At 39.6% G+C, this 16,000-nt stretch overlaps 1 protein-coding gene across 5 annotated transcripts in view; it reads left to right on the forward strand.

Annotated features, from left to right (window-relative positions):
- LOC122815212 (voltage-dependent L-type calcium channel subunit alpha-1C-like) overlaps positions 1–16,000 on the forward strand; it is a 2,602,552-nt gene that overhangs the window by 401,636 nt on the left and 2,184,916 nt on the right. For all 5 annotated transcript variants that reach the window (XM_044087523.1, XM_044087521.1, XM_044087522.1 and 2 more), the window contains exon 6: positions 9,195–9,285. In XM_044087523.1, coding sequence (XP_043943458.1) covers positions 9,195–9,285 — 91 coding nt within the window. The remainder of the gene's footprint in view (positions 1–9,194; positions 9,286–16,000) is intronic.

The raw sequence follows: 16,000 nt of genomic DNA on the forward strand, positions 1-16,000 counted from the left end.
CTCCTGACTTCTTTGAGGCAGTCACCAAAGTCATGGATGAGGGTAAGGTGGTTCACACAGCCTATCTTGACCTCGCCAAGGCTTTTGACACCATCCCCCATTCTGGAATTATAACTAAACTCACTAAACTAGGTATAAATCCCTACGTCACAAGATGGGTTGCCAACTGGCTCACTGACAGAACCCACACTGTAAACGTTGCAGACTCCAAATCTGATCTCAAAGCAGTGACAAGTGGAGTACCACAGGGTTCCGTTCTGGGACCTCTCCTGTTTGGTATCTACTTCTCTGAAGTACAGGCTAACACAGAAGGCCTCTGGCTAACGAAGTTCTCAGATGACTGCAAACTAGGAGCCATAGTCAAGTCCCCAAATGATGTGGGCATCCTACAGAAGGGCCTCACTGAGACAGATGCCTGGTGTCAGAGCCATGGCCTCAAGCTCAATGCCCAAAAGTGCAGTGTCATCCCCTTTGGTAAAAACTCTGTACCCATGAACTACCACATAGGCAGCAATCTACTTAACACTGAATGCGTGATAAGAGACCTTGGACCCAGGTGGACAGTAGTCTCTCCTTTGATAGTCACTTTGCCACAGTATTCAGGAAGTCTTTCTACATGGCACACCTCATCATAAAAGGGTTCTCATCCAGGAAAAAAGAGGTCATTGTTCCCCTCTACTCTTCACTCATTAGACCCATCATAGAGTACAACGCCCCTTTTGGTATGTACCTCACAAGACATCTGCAGCAGCTGGAAAGGCCACAGAAGTACCTCACAAAGAGGATTACTGGCCTTAAACAAATGCCCTACACTGACCACCTCAAAAAACTCCAGCTTTACTTCGTACCCTATCGCCTACTCCGAGGTGACCTCTGCCTAACATATAAAGCTATGTCAAACCCAGAGCTGTTGGACATGCTACACCTAAAGAAATCCCTCCGAGCTACATGCTCTAGGGACCTAACCCTTGTCACCACAATAAACAGGACATGCTGGAGGGATAGATTCCTGTCCCAGAGACTTCCCATACTCTGGAACAGGCTACCCATCCATGTCAAACAAAGTTCTTCATTAGCACTCTTCAAGAAAAATCTTGATGAGTGGATGGGAAATAGGAAATACACCCCGGGGATCACGTCTGTGTCTCCGCTGGACAGTGGCACAGGAAAATAACTTTCTTTGGTGGCGTAAGCTATGGAACCTTGCTGGCTAGGCTTACATAGGCCCTTGTGCCAATAGCCTAGTACCTACCTATGAACTTATGTTAAGATGCATGATGCAGCCTGTACTTCTGCTACACTAAGTGCTGTCTGTTTTTTTTTTGTCTTTGTTCCTCTCCCTAATGTAGAAAACATGTCAGTTTTAATTGTATCATGCTTTTTGTCCAGGCGTTCTTCTCTTTTTACATTGCAGTCCCTACATTTCTTAAAACTGTACAAGAAGAAACAAAGAAGAAGGAAAAAAGGGCACCCATTTATTTACTTCAGTATCCCTATTATGCACAAAAATTACTGAAAAGGCTTTACTATATAACACGCAGTACGTCATGCTTTGTAAAAATACTGTTAAGAACAAAAAGTGTTTTACTTACAGTTACCTCTTTCCTTCCTTTTCTGCTCTCATTAATGTTCTTCTAAACATTAAAGGCAGAGAGTATGGCATATGCTTTGAAGTGCCCCACAAGTTATCAAAGTCAAAAAGTCCAATATTTCCAGGTTTTCTTGTTCCTCCATATTTCACAAATTTGATTGATGCTTTGTAATCCCACATTTATTCATTAATTCCACGTTGCTGGTTTTCTTCATGTTGATCTCCATCTTCCAACTCCAGTATATAAACTGAGAAATTAGAAGCTCTGCTTTATGTTCAAGGATAGTACCAACTCTGGAGCTTGAACTGCATTTTGCTGAACAGCTGCAGGATTCTTCCCAGCCAGTGTTTTTTTCCTCACCTTTTGTGGTTGATCTTCTTTCAGTTTCTCTAAATTTCTTCTTTGCTGGTATCCAGGCAGTGCACTTACTAGTCAGTAACTGAAATTTACACGAAAAGGCAAATTCACTACCTCTCTTTTCTGAGTGTCTTGTTTTCACACTGGGAGAGCTGAAATTAAACAGTTATTCAGTGTGCAGCAATGTTGGAAGTGATCATTCATGTTTGTATATTGAGCAATAAGTTGTAATGGAATGGAATGCGAATACAAGTCTCTCAAGAAAGCAATTTTGATCAAGTTTAAAATGGGCAATTAAATCTCAAGCAAGTCAGGGAAAATAGTAAAAATGTATTAGCCTTTGAAGAGGGCATAAAGTTACAAGTATTTTTTCATTCCTTTCACTAATCCAGAAACTCAAACGCAAGGAAAAATTTGGTATAGAGGGTTTCTATCAAAACTACTATGTGTGTAAAAAGATAAAATAAATAAAGAATAAAGTTTGGAAAAATGAAGTCAGTATAGCTTGTTGAATCTTCTGAGGGGCAGGCTTCAGCTATTCCTGGGCATTTATGTCAGAGTGGGACTTCTTTCTTTCGCAGATAAGTAAAGTGTATTAACCCACTTCGGGAAGAGAAACCCACTAGATTTGTCATCAGCTGTCTGTGGCATATAAATTCAGTCTCTGTCAGAGAAGAAGCAACATTGGCCCATGCTGTTTATACTAAAAGTGGTAAATCTTGCAAGGTTCAAGCAGAAGAAATATTTAAAGTTAAAGAAAAAATATCATTGACTGCAGGGTTCTGCAGCCCCAAGGTACGGTCTTGTTCCTATTCTCGTATGGCTCTGTAGACTTGTACTGACCGCTACTTTTAGGGTACACCTCTGACACTTATCTTCTGTATGCATGGATTATATAAGCATTGTACAAAAATACTTTGATCGGATGACAAACAGCTGCTCCAAGTTTCAGTCCTGAACCATCCACATCAGTGCAGGCTTCACCCAAAAGAAATGCAGAAGGATTGTTCTGACAAGGAAATGGAGATTATGTCATTTCCAGTGGAGCATGATATGGATAAAAATAATAGTGCTATCTTTTTTCATGTCGCTGCTTCTTTTGGAGACAGTTAATTTAATGAAGCCAGATTTTAAATTGTCTTCCTAAACCTTTCTTCTCCATAAAGGGAGTTCTGAGCATCATCTTGCTGCCATAGTCTTTACTAAATCTTTCCAAGTAAGATTTGATGAAGTTGATCTGGAAGCTGATGCTCAATCACAATGTTCAAAGAAAGAGAGAGAAAAAATATATGTTAGAGTCTTAAAAGAGCACAGTTAATATCCAGGTTTGTCTGTGAAACACTAGTGATTGATACTCATTTGTGTATGTTGGTCTTTTCCCAAGAAGGTCAGTTTGCTGGTGTACTGTGATTTCCTGTTTTCTCTTTATGGTGCAACCTTGAAGTTGGTATGTGTAAGCAGAGTTGGGGAGCCCCCCCCCCCAAAACACAAGCGCTTGCACGCGCATACACTCACACACACACACACACACACACACACACACACACACACACACACACACACACACACACACCCCAAAAGATTTGGCTTTTTTATTTAGGAAATTGTACTCATTTGTGATCACAGTTGTGTTTGGTGCTCTCGAATTAATAAGTTGTTAAGGAGCTGCACAGTTCCCTCTCTAAAAATCTGTTGGCTGACCTTGGATCCACAGTTACAATCACAAATGGGTTAAGGTTTCATGTCACTATTAGGAATACTACCAGAAGATCAAGAAATGAAACCATTAGACAGGGTTTTGAAGAAAGTCTGCACCTCAACCACTATATGTATTAGAGCAATTAAGTGTAAGATCCATTTGGTAGAGTACCAGATATACATTTTGAAAAAAACGGAAGATTCCACAAAGGAAAATGTTCAAGTCTTTCATGTCACTAGACTTACATGAACTGCAGACAAAGTAAACTTATTGAATGGTTAGATGTGGCTACGATGCTGTTATTGCCTGATTCAGGACAACTGACTGCGGATTCAAGGAAAGGACCATGCATGGTTACTGGAGAAAGTTAAGCTAGATCTGTTAAATGCTCTTCTGAATATGTCCTTTCTTTTGGCATGACATCACATAAAACTTCTGTATGGCTGGAAAAGAACGGTAAAACATGCAAAATGTTAAAAAAAAAGTTTTCATGATCCAGTTCAGAGATAGACCAAAAATTACGACTCAGTAGACTGGCCTTGTGGATATAAACAATTGTGAATCTCTATGGAACACAATGCTATCCAGGAAAAAAAAAACGATATCCAACACGTACAAATTAATATCTGAGATTAAATTCCAAGACAGTATACTTATCTCTAACTATTGGTTTAAAAGTAACTCATCAGTAACTGACCAACAATTAAACCAAGCTTTGACCTTAACACATAAAGCATTACCATTGAAAAAGTTAACTTACACACAACTCATGATCAACAACAATGCATATCTTACCCCTTCAGTACTACACAAATTTCACTCTTCTAAGTCGCCAAACTGTCCATATTGTAGATCACAGGAAGCAGATCTAACTCATATGTTTTGGAGCTGCAAATGTGTATTTAAATTATGGAACTCATTAAAAATCCAACTACAAAAACAAGGCTATGAAAAAGCAACTCTTATATGGGAATATACACTACTTCACAACCCCCCCCCCAAGGAATATCCCATAGTCATTTTTCCTATTAATGAAACTATACATAGCATCCAAATGGAGGGACAGACTGAATATCAATTGGGCTGAATTCAAAAAGATAGCAATCAAACACGTTAGCTCATAAATGGGTAACTGATGCGAAATATAAATGTCACGTAACTAAAAATATGGGAACAGATATTTAATATACTGCTAGCTTAATCCACCAGCATTATCATAAAGACACAGACATTTATGCGCAAAGACAGACATTTATGCGCAAAGATATACCTTCAACACACATACAGATATGTAATGACAAGATTTCACCACAACAGGGTAAGCTCGATAAATGGATGTAATATAATAGTTGATGGCATTTCTGTACAGCTGTAAATATTGATGTTTCATGTTGGTGTATAGATACTGTTCACCAATAACTCTGTACCCAGTGTATTAGTACATTGTTGTTGTTGTTCTATCTTTGTTTTGATTGTACATTGAAAATTTTAAAATTAAAATTTTTTGGGAAAAAAAACGATGGAAAGAGATAAAAGTAGATCAATGGGTAACAGATATTTGGAGAAATGCATACTCCTTAGAGTTCTCTAGCATAGCAACATGAGGCCTCATCCTCTCCACACCAGAAGATCATTTGACTTAGAAGTTCCAGTAGTAAAGAATCTTCTGCAAATCAGCACCGTTTAAGCAATTTCAGACTTAGGGGCAAAAAGGTACATGGTTCTATTCAAGGTTCTTTTTAGTTCCATGGAAAAAGGAACAATGGGTATCCATTTTAGATTTCTCTAACCTGAACAACTTTCATTTAAAGCAAAGGGGTTGAGAACATGTATTTTATGCAATCTGTTACCCCTCTTACAGGCAAATGCTTTCCTAGTGGCTCAAGACATATTGTAAGCTTACTTACATGCTTCATTCTGCAAACCTCACAAGAGATCTGTCATGTTCTGGAAGGACACTTTTGATTTTTGCTTTTATGGCCTTGCATTTTGTCTTTCTAGTGTGTCCAAAGTTTTCAGGAAAATCTGGTTATGTTTTACACATCTGAGATTGAAAGGAATTCATATTTACTGTTGCGTGGATCTCTCCCTGATTCCGAAAAAAATCCGTATTAGTGTTCATCATAGCTCTGCAACAGAGTTTGCAATATTTTTAGTATCTGGGTATTGTCCTGGACTTAAGGAATTCAGATATACTACCCTCTCAAAGAAATTTCTGGTTGTAGTTTTCAACACAGTAACTTACAGTAAACCTGCCCCTTATGTTAGAGTTCAAATGTCTGTTAAGTTGTTTTATTCAAATTTTGAAGGAAAGTCATTTGACAGCAGGAATTTTTCTGAAGACACTGAGTTTCATATCTTTTCATGTTCTTGTGGTTCATGTTGCAAGACATGTCATGAAGATCTAGTGTGGTATGTCCAAAATTAAGGAAACTAGAAGGAATAGCCACTTGAATACATTCTTCCTGTACTGCCTTCACTGATAAGAGCTCCTGTGGTGGACTTTGAACTTGGATATCCAGTTCCTATCTGCTTTCGGAAATTAAAAATGTATTACAAATGCTGTAGATTACAAATTGAGAACCCATTTTCAAGGACTAAAAGTATGGTGGCTTTGGTCTCTGTTCCATAGTTCAGAACACGTAAATGCCACGGAAACTGATGACTCTCAAGCTTGCCCTGAAAATTGTTTTCCAGTATGTACTAAAGCTAGAAACTCCAGAAGCAGTCACTAACAGTAGCACAGTTATGCGGTACATAATAAGTAATGGAGCACATACTCTCACCAGTTATGCAAACTGCCTGTGATTATATGGTAATAAACATTGTTTAAAATAAATCTACAGACATTTGAATTCCAGTTTTCAAACCATAGTAGCAGGCAAGAACTAAGATGGAAGGGCACCACTCCAACAAGCCGTTTTTGAACAGAGGCACCAGGCAGGGTGTTCCTCTTCACCCTTTATTATTTGCTTTATATTTAGATCCATTGGAAAAGAAAATAAGTTATGGTAATCAAGAAACATTGCCTTTATTTGCAGATGATATTAGTTTGTACTTAACAAATCCATAAAAAGACATTTGGGTGTTGTGGAGAATTTTGAGACAATTAAACAAACACAATTAATATAAAACAAAGGCTATAGTGATAAACTGTGTACCCACATTTGAAATGGTTCAGCAATACCCATAATTATGGGGACATGAAAACATGAAATACTTAGGTGTAGAGAGTAAAAAAAGGATTATGTTATGTCTAATACTGATATGTGGGAAGAGATAAAAGATAATGGAAAATTGAGAAGCTGGAAGATCTTCATTATGGGTGTAGAGAGTAAGATACAGCACTGAAAGTGTTTTTAGTCCATTTAGTTTAATATGCAGGTCAGGCATTTTTATCAGCTGGAAGAGCATTTTTGAATGATAATTAACAAAGAGTTGAACTCATTTATTTGGGAGGGGAAGAGAGCAAAAGTTAAGTGGAATAAGTTGATTCTCCCTATATTAACAAGGTGGTTTAAGATAACCTAATGTGAAGTAATAATTCATAGCTACACAGTTATGGTTAACATACAAAACACAGCAGAAGCTTATAAATCAAAGTGGAAAGGGAGGATGATGATAATGTTATGGTTTATGTTTATAACAAAATGTTTCTAGAGACTGAGTCAAACTTTTGTCCTATAAATTTTTGGCCTTCTAACATGTAGTGTTACAACTAAAGATTAACCATTTTATATCACTAGCCTTAAAATGTAAATACAATAAACAGGAATAAAAAAAATCAACAGTTAAATGTGTGTCTGTGCATTTGTACAAATGTTTAATACATGCATATATTTAGAATTACAATATCCAAACTGTTTTCCAAGATGTGTCTTAAGACAAAAGGGTACAGCATTTACTGTACTACAGATTATGAACAAGTTTTATGTGGAGACTTTGATTTCAAGATTTGTAATGCTATTGTAGCAGACCTGTTTACCAGACCTGCACATAATACCTTCTTTGTGGTATCTGTCTTTTTTAGAGTGGTCCACATCTGGCGAAAACTTTCTAAATTAACTTGTTTTGTGCGGAAAGAGATAATGCTCTTTGTTTGGAGTCCATGTTAGATTTGCGTATGCTGCAGTGTGATAAGCTGGTTACTACTTTTTTCTAAGAAGCTTAATTACTATCTCCCATTGTGCACTTTTGCCATAAAAGTGAAAATGTACTATTTGTTTTTTGTATTGTACTGTCATGCAAGACAGTGTCACCCATACAAAACAGATTTTCATACCCAAGCACTGTGTATGCCATAGCTCTGCCTTTATGCAGAGCTAATTTAAGGCATATCACAAAAACTGTTACCTGGTCTTTCAGGTTTGCTTCACATACTAAAACAATTAAGGTGCTACTGTAGTTCAGCAAGGAATGTTGGTCATCTTGGTGATGACCAGTTAGTTCGAAGTCCTATTTATTTGAGGCTGACTGATTGCACAATGCTTTTATAAAGCATTTAACCTGTTGTATAGGCCAGCTGTGTGACACTTTGGAATAGAACCCTGACTGTGGCACAAAAGACCTAAATTAAAGTAGAAGGACTAGACACTAGGGAACTGTCTAGGGAGGATCTGGATGAGCAACTTTAATACTGGCTTTTCCCCCTTTTAGGAAAAGAGTGGCTTTACTGCCTGGCTGTGACTCCTAGTGGAAGCAAGGGGACTCTAGCTCTTACAAACAAAAGTGCAGGGGAAAGGCAGGCAGATCATCACGCCTGAGTGTATGCATGTGTGTGTGTGTGTGTGTGTGTGTGTGTGTGTGTGTGTGTGTGTGTGTGTGTGTGTGTGTGTGTGTGTGTGTGTGTGTGTGTGTGTGTGGGGGGGGCAGATGTATGTGACCCCCACTGATATCAGAACCAGAAATAACTTTATTGTCATTCAACCCATACACACGTGTATAGATGAACAAAATTTCATTCCTGTAAGCTCAAAAACATAAAACATATAATTGTATGTAATATGCAGGGGGTTATGTTAAAAATAGACCAAAGGAGAAAATCTCATATTCTAAAGAAAGTTATAGTGGAAGTAATATATTTTCCTCTGGCATGAGCTCAACGTGATTGAAAACTGGAAAGGCATTCTGTACCGTCCTAGTCCTTTTAGTGTCTGGAGTCAGTTCATTGAAGTGAAAGATTTGTAGCTATAACTGATATTTACAATGTCACCTATTAAAGGCCAAACAAAATTTAACTGAAAAAAAGGTGAATAAATGTCTGCCATTTGTTGAGTAAAGTAAAGCACAGGAACGGTTACAGCTTATATTTAGTGTAAATGTTGTACATTGGTTGCATGAATAACTTCATCAGATATGCATTGCTTTTGGTATTTAAGGTGTGTACTCAAGAGATCATTTATGTGTCACCCCATGCTTTCCTTCATATGCATTCCTGAGTGTTACTATAATATAGACCTATAAGACTTACCAGCACCAGTTTTCATATTACAGCTCCAGAGAACTAATACTTTTTTTTTTGTTTTTTTGCTTTGTAATACACGCAGTGAGCATGCCAACGAGTGAAACAGAGTCTGTGAATACTGATAATGTAGGTGCTGGCGATCTAGAGGGTGAGAGCTGCTGCAATCGCCTTGTGTAAGTACTGTTGTTTCATTGTACATGTCTGTTTATTTTGGCACCCACTTCCAGAACAAAACATTTAGATGCAACCTTTTGGAAGCATAAGTTAAGATCACCTGTAAGCTTAAGATGGTGGGTGATGCATTGTGTTGCAAACTGAACTTTCTTTGTCAGTGTGCAGTACTTTTTGGCTGTGTAAGTATAAGATGCTGCAGATCGAGTATTCTGTATCATTAAACAAATCATGCATATACACTTCAAATCTTGAAAAGATGTGCATAACTGTTTCCAGACATGCTAATATGTGAGGCATCAGTTTCAGCTTAATTTATGGATTTTTTTTTTAGCTGCTTTCTGTACCATTTTTCTTCTATTTGTGAGATTAGTCTGTAAACCTGCCTGTACCATTTATAAGAGATACAGCATACTGGCAGAGAATGACTAACCAGTGAACAGACTGTTACTCATGTACAAAAATGGAGAATGGTGGTATCTTCACATTATTATAGAGTATCCTTTCATCCATCCATCTGTAGATACAAAACACACATTTTGTTATATTACTTTTGCCCCTGTGCCTGCCAACTGTCAAGCCTCCTGTAAATCAGGTATTACACTGTCTGGGGGTGGAGGAGGTATCATTCAGACAGCCATGAAGGTGCTTTGTGCTTCCACCAGCATCCTGGCAGTGAGAGCTTTTCCATTTTATTTCTTAGCCATTTATTTGCAAAACAGTAAAGAGATTTCCCAAATATACTGTCAGTCACTTTCACTCTGGATTTAAGGCTAAGCACAGTACTGAGATAGCTCTTACTAATGATCTCCTAGTTGTGAGAGACCAGTGCTGTTACTCAGTTTTGGTCCTTCTTGATCTCTCATCACCATTTGACTTACTGGATCAGTCTATTTTTTGGTTGTTTGGAGCATTACTGTGGTCTCTCTGAAACAGTCCTTGACTGGCTCGGATCATTCATATATATATATATATATATATATATATATATATATATATATGTAGATACACACAACACACACAGCATGTGTATGTATGTATGTGATTTCAAGGGCAAGGGTTAATTCTTCCTCCTTCTTCCACCCTTTGGTTTGTGGGATACCACAGGACTCCATCCTTGGCCCATTATTGTTTAACAACAGCAGCTGATAGTGGTTTATGTTTCATTCCACAAACTTAACCTACAGAACCTTCTCACAGCTATAATCAAACCAGCACTTTGCACTTCAGTTCACAAGGCCTCTTTGTTGTACCATACTACAGTCTCGACTCTTCTTGCTGTCATTCCTTTAGCTGCTAAGGTCCTTTTTTATGGAACATACTTCTTGGCTGGCTTTGGGATATATCCACATTAGCAGTTTTTAAGAAGAACCTTAAAACACATTTGTTTGATTTAGCCTACATTTAACCATTAATTGATTTCTGTTAATGTTACTGTTTGTTAATTTATATGTATTAATGTTTTTTTGTTGGTCTTTATGTATTATTTCTACAGCTCCTGGGCACAGGCACTTAAATAGCCTTGAACTTGCTTTTAACCTTGCTTCTGATGGTGACATGAGCACTTGCATAATTGCAAGGAATGTTCATGCCCCTTTGCCTCAATCACATGCACTGACAAGGGCTACTATCCTTGGCCTAGGTGGCCATGCCCTTGTCTTCCCAGCACAAGCTCTGCATATCATGATGGGTCTCCACTCTCCAGCCATATCCTTGTCATCAGAACAGTAGCACAAGCCAGACAGGAGCCACCATCTCTCTACACCTCAGGATGAGTACATCCCCTCCTCCTTTTCTCTACCATCAGGTACCTCAGCTGCTAGTCAAACTCAGGTAATCTAGGCTGTAGTCAGGGCTTTATCCCTCTGTGCCACAGACGCTGGTTAAGCACATAATATATTTTTGTAATTTCTTGCTATGCTAGGGGTTGTATTAGTAGGAGACTTTGCAGAGCTGAGCAGACTTCCCTGTCCCAGGCTGCAGTTCTTAGCTTGGATGTCAACTCGTATATCAATGTTGGAGCCAGCTGGATGACTGGTATTAATGGTGTTGTACTTGAGCCATCAGGACTGCAGTTATTAGTGGTATCATACGCAGGTCATCAACATCTGCATTTGTTAAGGCTTGATGTTACTGAGATGTGTGCTTTTGGTGCTGACTGATTCCACCAAGGCTTTCATCTTTTTCAAGAGAATCACTGACTGTCCATCAGTGCAGGCAATTACTTCTTCTCTTAAGTTTACGCTGTCATCTTTGACCCCAAGGACAGAGCAGAAATGAATGTCTGAAGCCTTTCCACTAACAAGGTCACAGTGAATCTTCTAAAGTTTCAGGGGAATCCCCCTTTGAACCACCCCAAAACCATGTACATTAAAGGAGACACACAGAACTTCCCTATGGAATCTTTCATATCTGATATTGACCTTGATGGAGGGGAAGGTTTTCACAGTCCCCCCCAAAAAATAACAGGTTTAGTGAGATCTTAGAATTAATGAGACAGAGGGGAACTTGGCCCACTGACCCACCCCACCCCCTTTTCCAAATGAGGAGGTTCTCTTTGATTCATTCAGATCAGCCCCCTCTGCCTTCTGAGAGGTACTTCCTGCTGACTGCATAGCGCACCCAGTTACTGAGAAAGAGCATGGGGAAATCTTGATGTAGCAGCGAGTATTCCAAGAAAGTCTGATAAAATATTTTGTCCACCTAAGGACAGATTCCACTGGAGCAAAGAGCCTCTACTGGACTCCATCATTATGGCTGCAGCAACCAAGAGGAAACTCGCTGATGAGAGTAAAGCAGTACATCCTTCTAACAAAGAATCCAGGATAGTGGACCACATGGGGAAGCACTTTTGATCTTCTGGTACTAAACTACCTAACTCACATGACTAGGTTCCAAGGAAACCAAACAGATCAGATGCTACATTCCTTAAGAAAATGTGCCACATCTGACAGTCATAAGCGGATAGAGTCAGAAGTGGGCACTGTGTTAACCATTTCTAATTTTTCTGTAAGGCTATTGTGTAAAGCTGATGATGGAGTGGTTAGGGAAGCGAGCACAGACATAGCTATGAGATACCATGCCTGTTTCTGTTTATGTAACTTCACAGACAACATTAAGGCCACACATGATGGGTCTTTTCTTTTTGGACCAAAAATTAAACAGAAACTTTTGAAAAGTAAGTAGGAGGGGTAGACACTTTCTGCTTCAGAAGTGTGCTTTGAAACTCCTCTGAGATCCTTCTTTGGGTGCCAGAAGGGTTCCAAAGCCCTGTGGTTTAAAAAGTCACATTTTCCCTTCAGCTCCTTTTCAGATAGCGTTAACTCTGACAGAGAGGGTCCATTTAATGGACACCTCCATGGGGTTTCGATTGTCCTCAAAATCAGGGATTCCAAGGCCCTTTCTCTAGAAAGCAACCTCTGCATCCCTGAAGACCTGTCCAACTGCTCCTGTCTGAAGGCAGCCAGGTCTGACTATAACTTCACCTGGAATTGTAGATGGCCATCACACCAGACAACTGAGTGAGGAGCATAATATCCAGAGACTACATAATTCCTCTTCTCCATATCTCCAAAATTGTTATCCCTGCCCCTATCAGATGCATCACCCCAACAGAAGAGGGCTGAGGTAAAGGAGATCATTCAGCTTTTTCAAAAAAAGACCTATCCAAGAGGTCCCATAGATCAGAGAGGGTCCATATTCCAAGTTCTTTTTAGTTTCCAAGAAATCAAAAGACCTCAGGACCATCTTAGACTTAAGAGGCCTAAAAATATGTAAAAAAAAAAGATGCTTTGGGTGATTATGGTGCATGACATTCTTTCATCTTTATAGGAAATGGACAGGATATGTTCCATCAACATTCAGGATATCCCCACATAAAAATTGCCAAAGAGTTCAGAAGGTATGTCTGCTTCTGGCTGGTAACCAATCATTCCCATTTGGTTTAACCACAGTCCCGGGATGTATATTGATCATTGCAGTCCACTTGAGGTTGAAAGGATTTTGCATCATCCCTTACCTTGACGATTAGCTCCTGAATACCACAATAAAGAAGTCCCTCATATCAGCCTGACATTATTTGCTTTGCTTGTGTCCATCCTTAGGTATCATCGCAAACATTACAAAGTGGCTGCTGAAAATATCACAAGGTCTAATATTTATAAGGTTCCATCTGGACACCAGATTGAAGATTGTCAAGCTTTCATAAGAAAGACTCCTAAGACTAAGAGACATAATCTCTAAACTTTTCCTGACACCCACTCCCCTTGCATCTCTAATTCTGAAGGTTCTGGGTTTAATAACAGCCTTAGTCCAACAAATACCCTGTGTGAGGTTTTACATGAGCGTTTTACAGTGGACCATGAATGTGCAGTGGTCCCAGTCAGTAGATGCAGTAAACAAACCTGTTTGACTGCCCTCCTTTTGTAGATGACATTGAGACTGATGAGTTAAGTCTTACAGCATTCCAGCAGGAATACCTTTCATCCTTCCCTGTCCAGAGGCCAGTTTAACCATGGACATCTCCTCTCTGGAGTGGGGAGGGCTTTTTCAGGGAAGAATGGTCCAGGAGACATAGAACCAGCAAGAGGCAGCTCTTGATAGCAATATTCTGCAGATGAGGGTTGTCCTCCTAACATTGCAGACCCCTCAAGACACCATTTGTCAGGATGTGAGCTCTGTCTATACAGGCAATATGTCACTGGTATAGTATATATAAAAAAAGTAGTAACCAGATCCTAGCCCCCATTCCAAGAAGCAATAAAGATGTTGTAGTAGGCAGTTTCTTCACAGCACTTTCTGGTAGCAGCACACATTCCAGGATAGACCTAATATCTGGAGGACAGGCTCAGCAGTTGTATTATCATGTCTCAGGAATGGTCCCTCATTCCATCAGTGACATAAATGGATTTTTCACTGCTAGGATGAGCTTTGCTGCAACTGTTTGCATCCCTAGCCAACATCAAGTGCAGCATCTATTTTGCCGTGATCATTCCACAGGAGCAGACACCAAGGGAAGTTCTGGTTCCTTATTGGACTTCTTTATGCCTTCCTCTTGTTAACACTAATGGCAAAGTGTCTGCAGAAAACACCCTTATGCAAGGATTCAGTCATTCTCTTAGTCCCCTTCTGGCTGAGGGAGATTTGGTCCCCTTTGTTATGACCTCATCTCAAGAAGCAGCCTTGCTTTTTAGATCTCAAACTGGATCTTCTATCCCATCCATCTGGCAAATCTCACAGACATTCTATCCCTCTCACAGACATTCTATCCCTCAAACTGGCAGCATAGTTTCTCAAGTTCCACTAATGAGACATATCAATGCTACACTCCCGGGGTGATCCAGATTCTTTCTGTTTAACAGAAAGCTACCACTGTAAAGTTTACAAAAGTAAATGAAGAGAGTTTGAATCTGGGCACTTAACAGGGACTGTATCCCTTCTACACTCCTGTTCCCTCAGTTTTACAGTTTCAGTCTACTCTCTTCAATTCAGGTTCCAGTTATTCTACTAGAAAAGTTAATTTGGCTGTTATTTGTAATTCCCATCAGGTGTCAATTCCTTAATTCTGGCCTAACAGACGGTATGAAAAGCCTTTCGGGGGGACACCTTCCTTCTCAGACCTGTTAAGGACCTAATATCTCTCTGGGATCACAGTTTTGTATTGCGTGTTCTGGCTTATTCTCCCTTAGAACCTTCCTTCTCATCTGACTTGAAGTACCTTTCTTAGAAGACCTTGCTTCTAGTAACCATTACTTTAGCCAGACAAATTTCTGAATTGTAAGCTTTTTCCTCCAAACGTCCTTATTTAGTTTCCCACAGGTATAGAGTTTCCCCTCAGCATGCCTAAGGTAGCTTCAGAATCCACTCTAAACCAGACTGTTTATCTCCCAGTGTCTTTTTCCTCCAGCATTCCAATAGATGGGAAAAAGAAGTTATGTCCTTACCATAACGTTCCATGTGGAGTGTTCATCTCGCCTTGGTTATTACACATGGGTTCGGAGCCGATCCTCAGCTCCGTGCCGGCCGACTGCAAGCTCTACATCGAGAAGAAGCTCGAGGACATCTAATACCCACAATCCCCCTCTGCCTTTACCTCAGATCTAGTTTGCAAGCAAACCAGACATAAAGCACGCACACATGCCAACTATATACATAAAGTACATATATACAAACATACCAAGAGTATGATAGTAACACTAATACTGCAACAGCAGAAGGAGAATACTCCAGACCAGGCACCAAATTGAACGTTCTTCCTAAGGGTGGGAAGGGTGGGAGTGTAATAACCAAGGCGAGATGAACACTCCACATGGAACGTTATGGTAAGGACATAACTTCTTTATGTGAGAGTGTTCAATCTCGCCTTTGTTCTTACACATGGGTAGCGTCCTAGCTCCATGATCCTGAGGAACTCAAGGGAGAACGTTCTTGAGCACAGTGGAACCAAAGGTTGCCCTATCCCTAGAAACCCTGTCCACTTTGTAATGAGAGATAAATGTATGTGGTTTAGCCCAAGTAGCAGCCGCACAAATAGTGTCTAAAGGTAAGCGAGCTGCGTGAGCCAAAGATGTAGAAACTGATCTGGTAGAATGTCCTCTGGGTTTTGCTGATAATGTTTGGTCAGAAGCTTTATAAACATAAATGATACAGTCAGTTAGCCACTTAGAAAGAGTTCGTTTCGTAACTGCAAGACCCTTTCTGCTGTCAGCAAAAGCTACA

The sequence above is a fragment of the Protopterus annectens genome, chromosome 11.part0 (assembly GCF_019279795.1).
Source record: "Protopterus annectens isolate FY-2018-M chromosome 11.part0, PAN1.0, whole genome shotgun sequence".
In the NCBI taxonomy this organism is placed as follows: Eukaryota; Metazoa; Chordata; order Ceratodontiformes; family Protopteridae; genus Protopterus; species Protopterus annectens.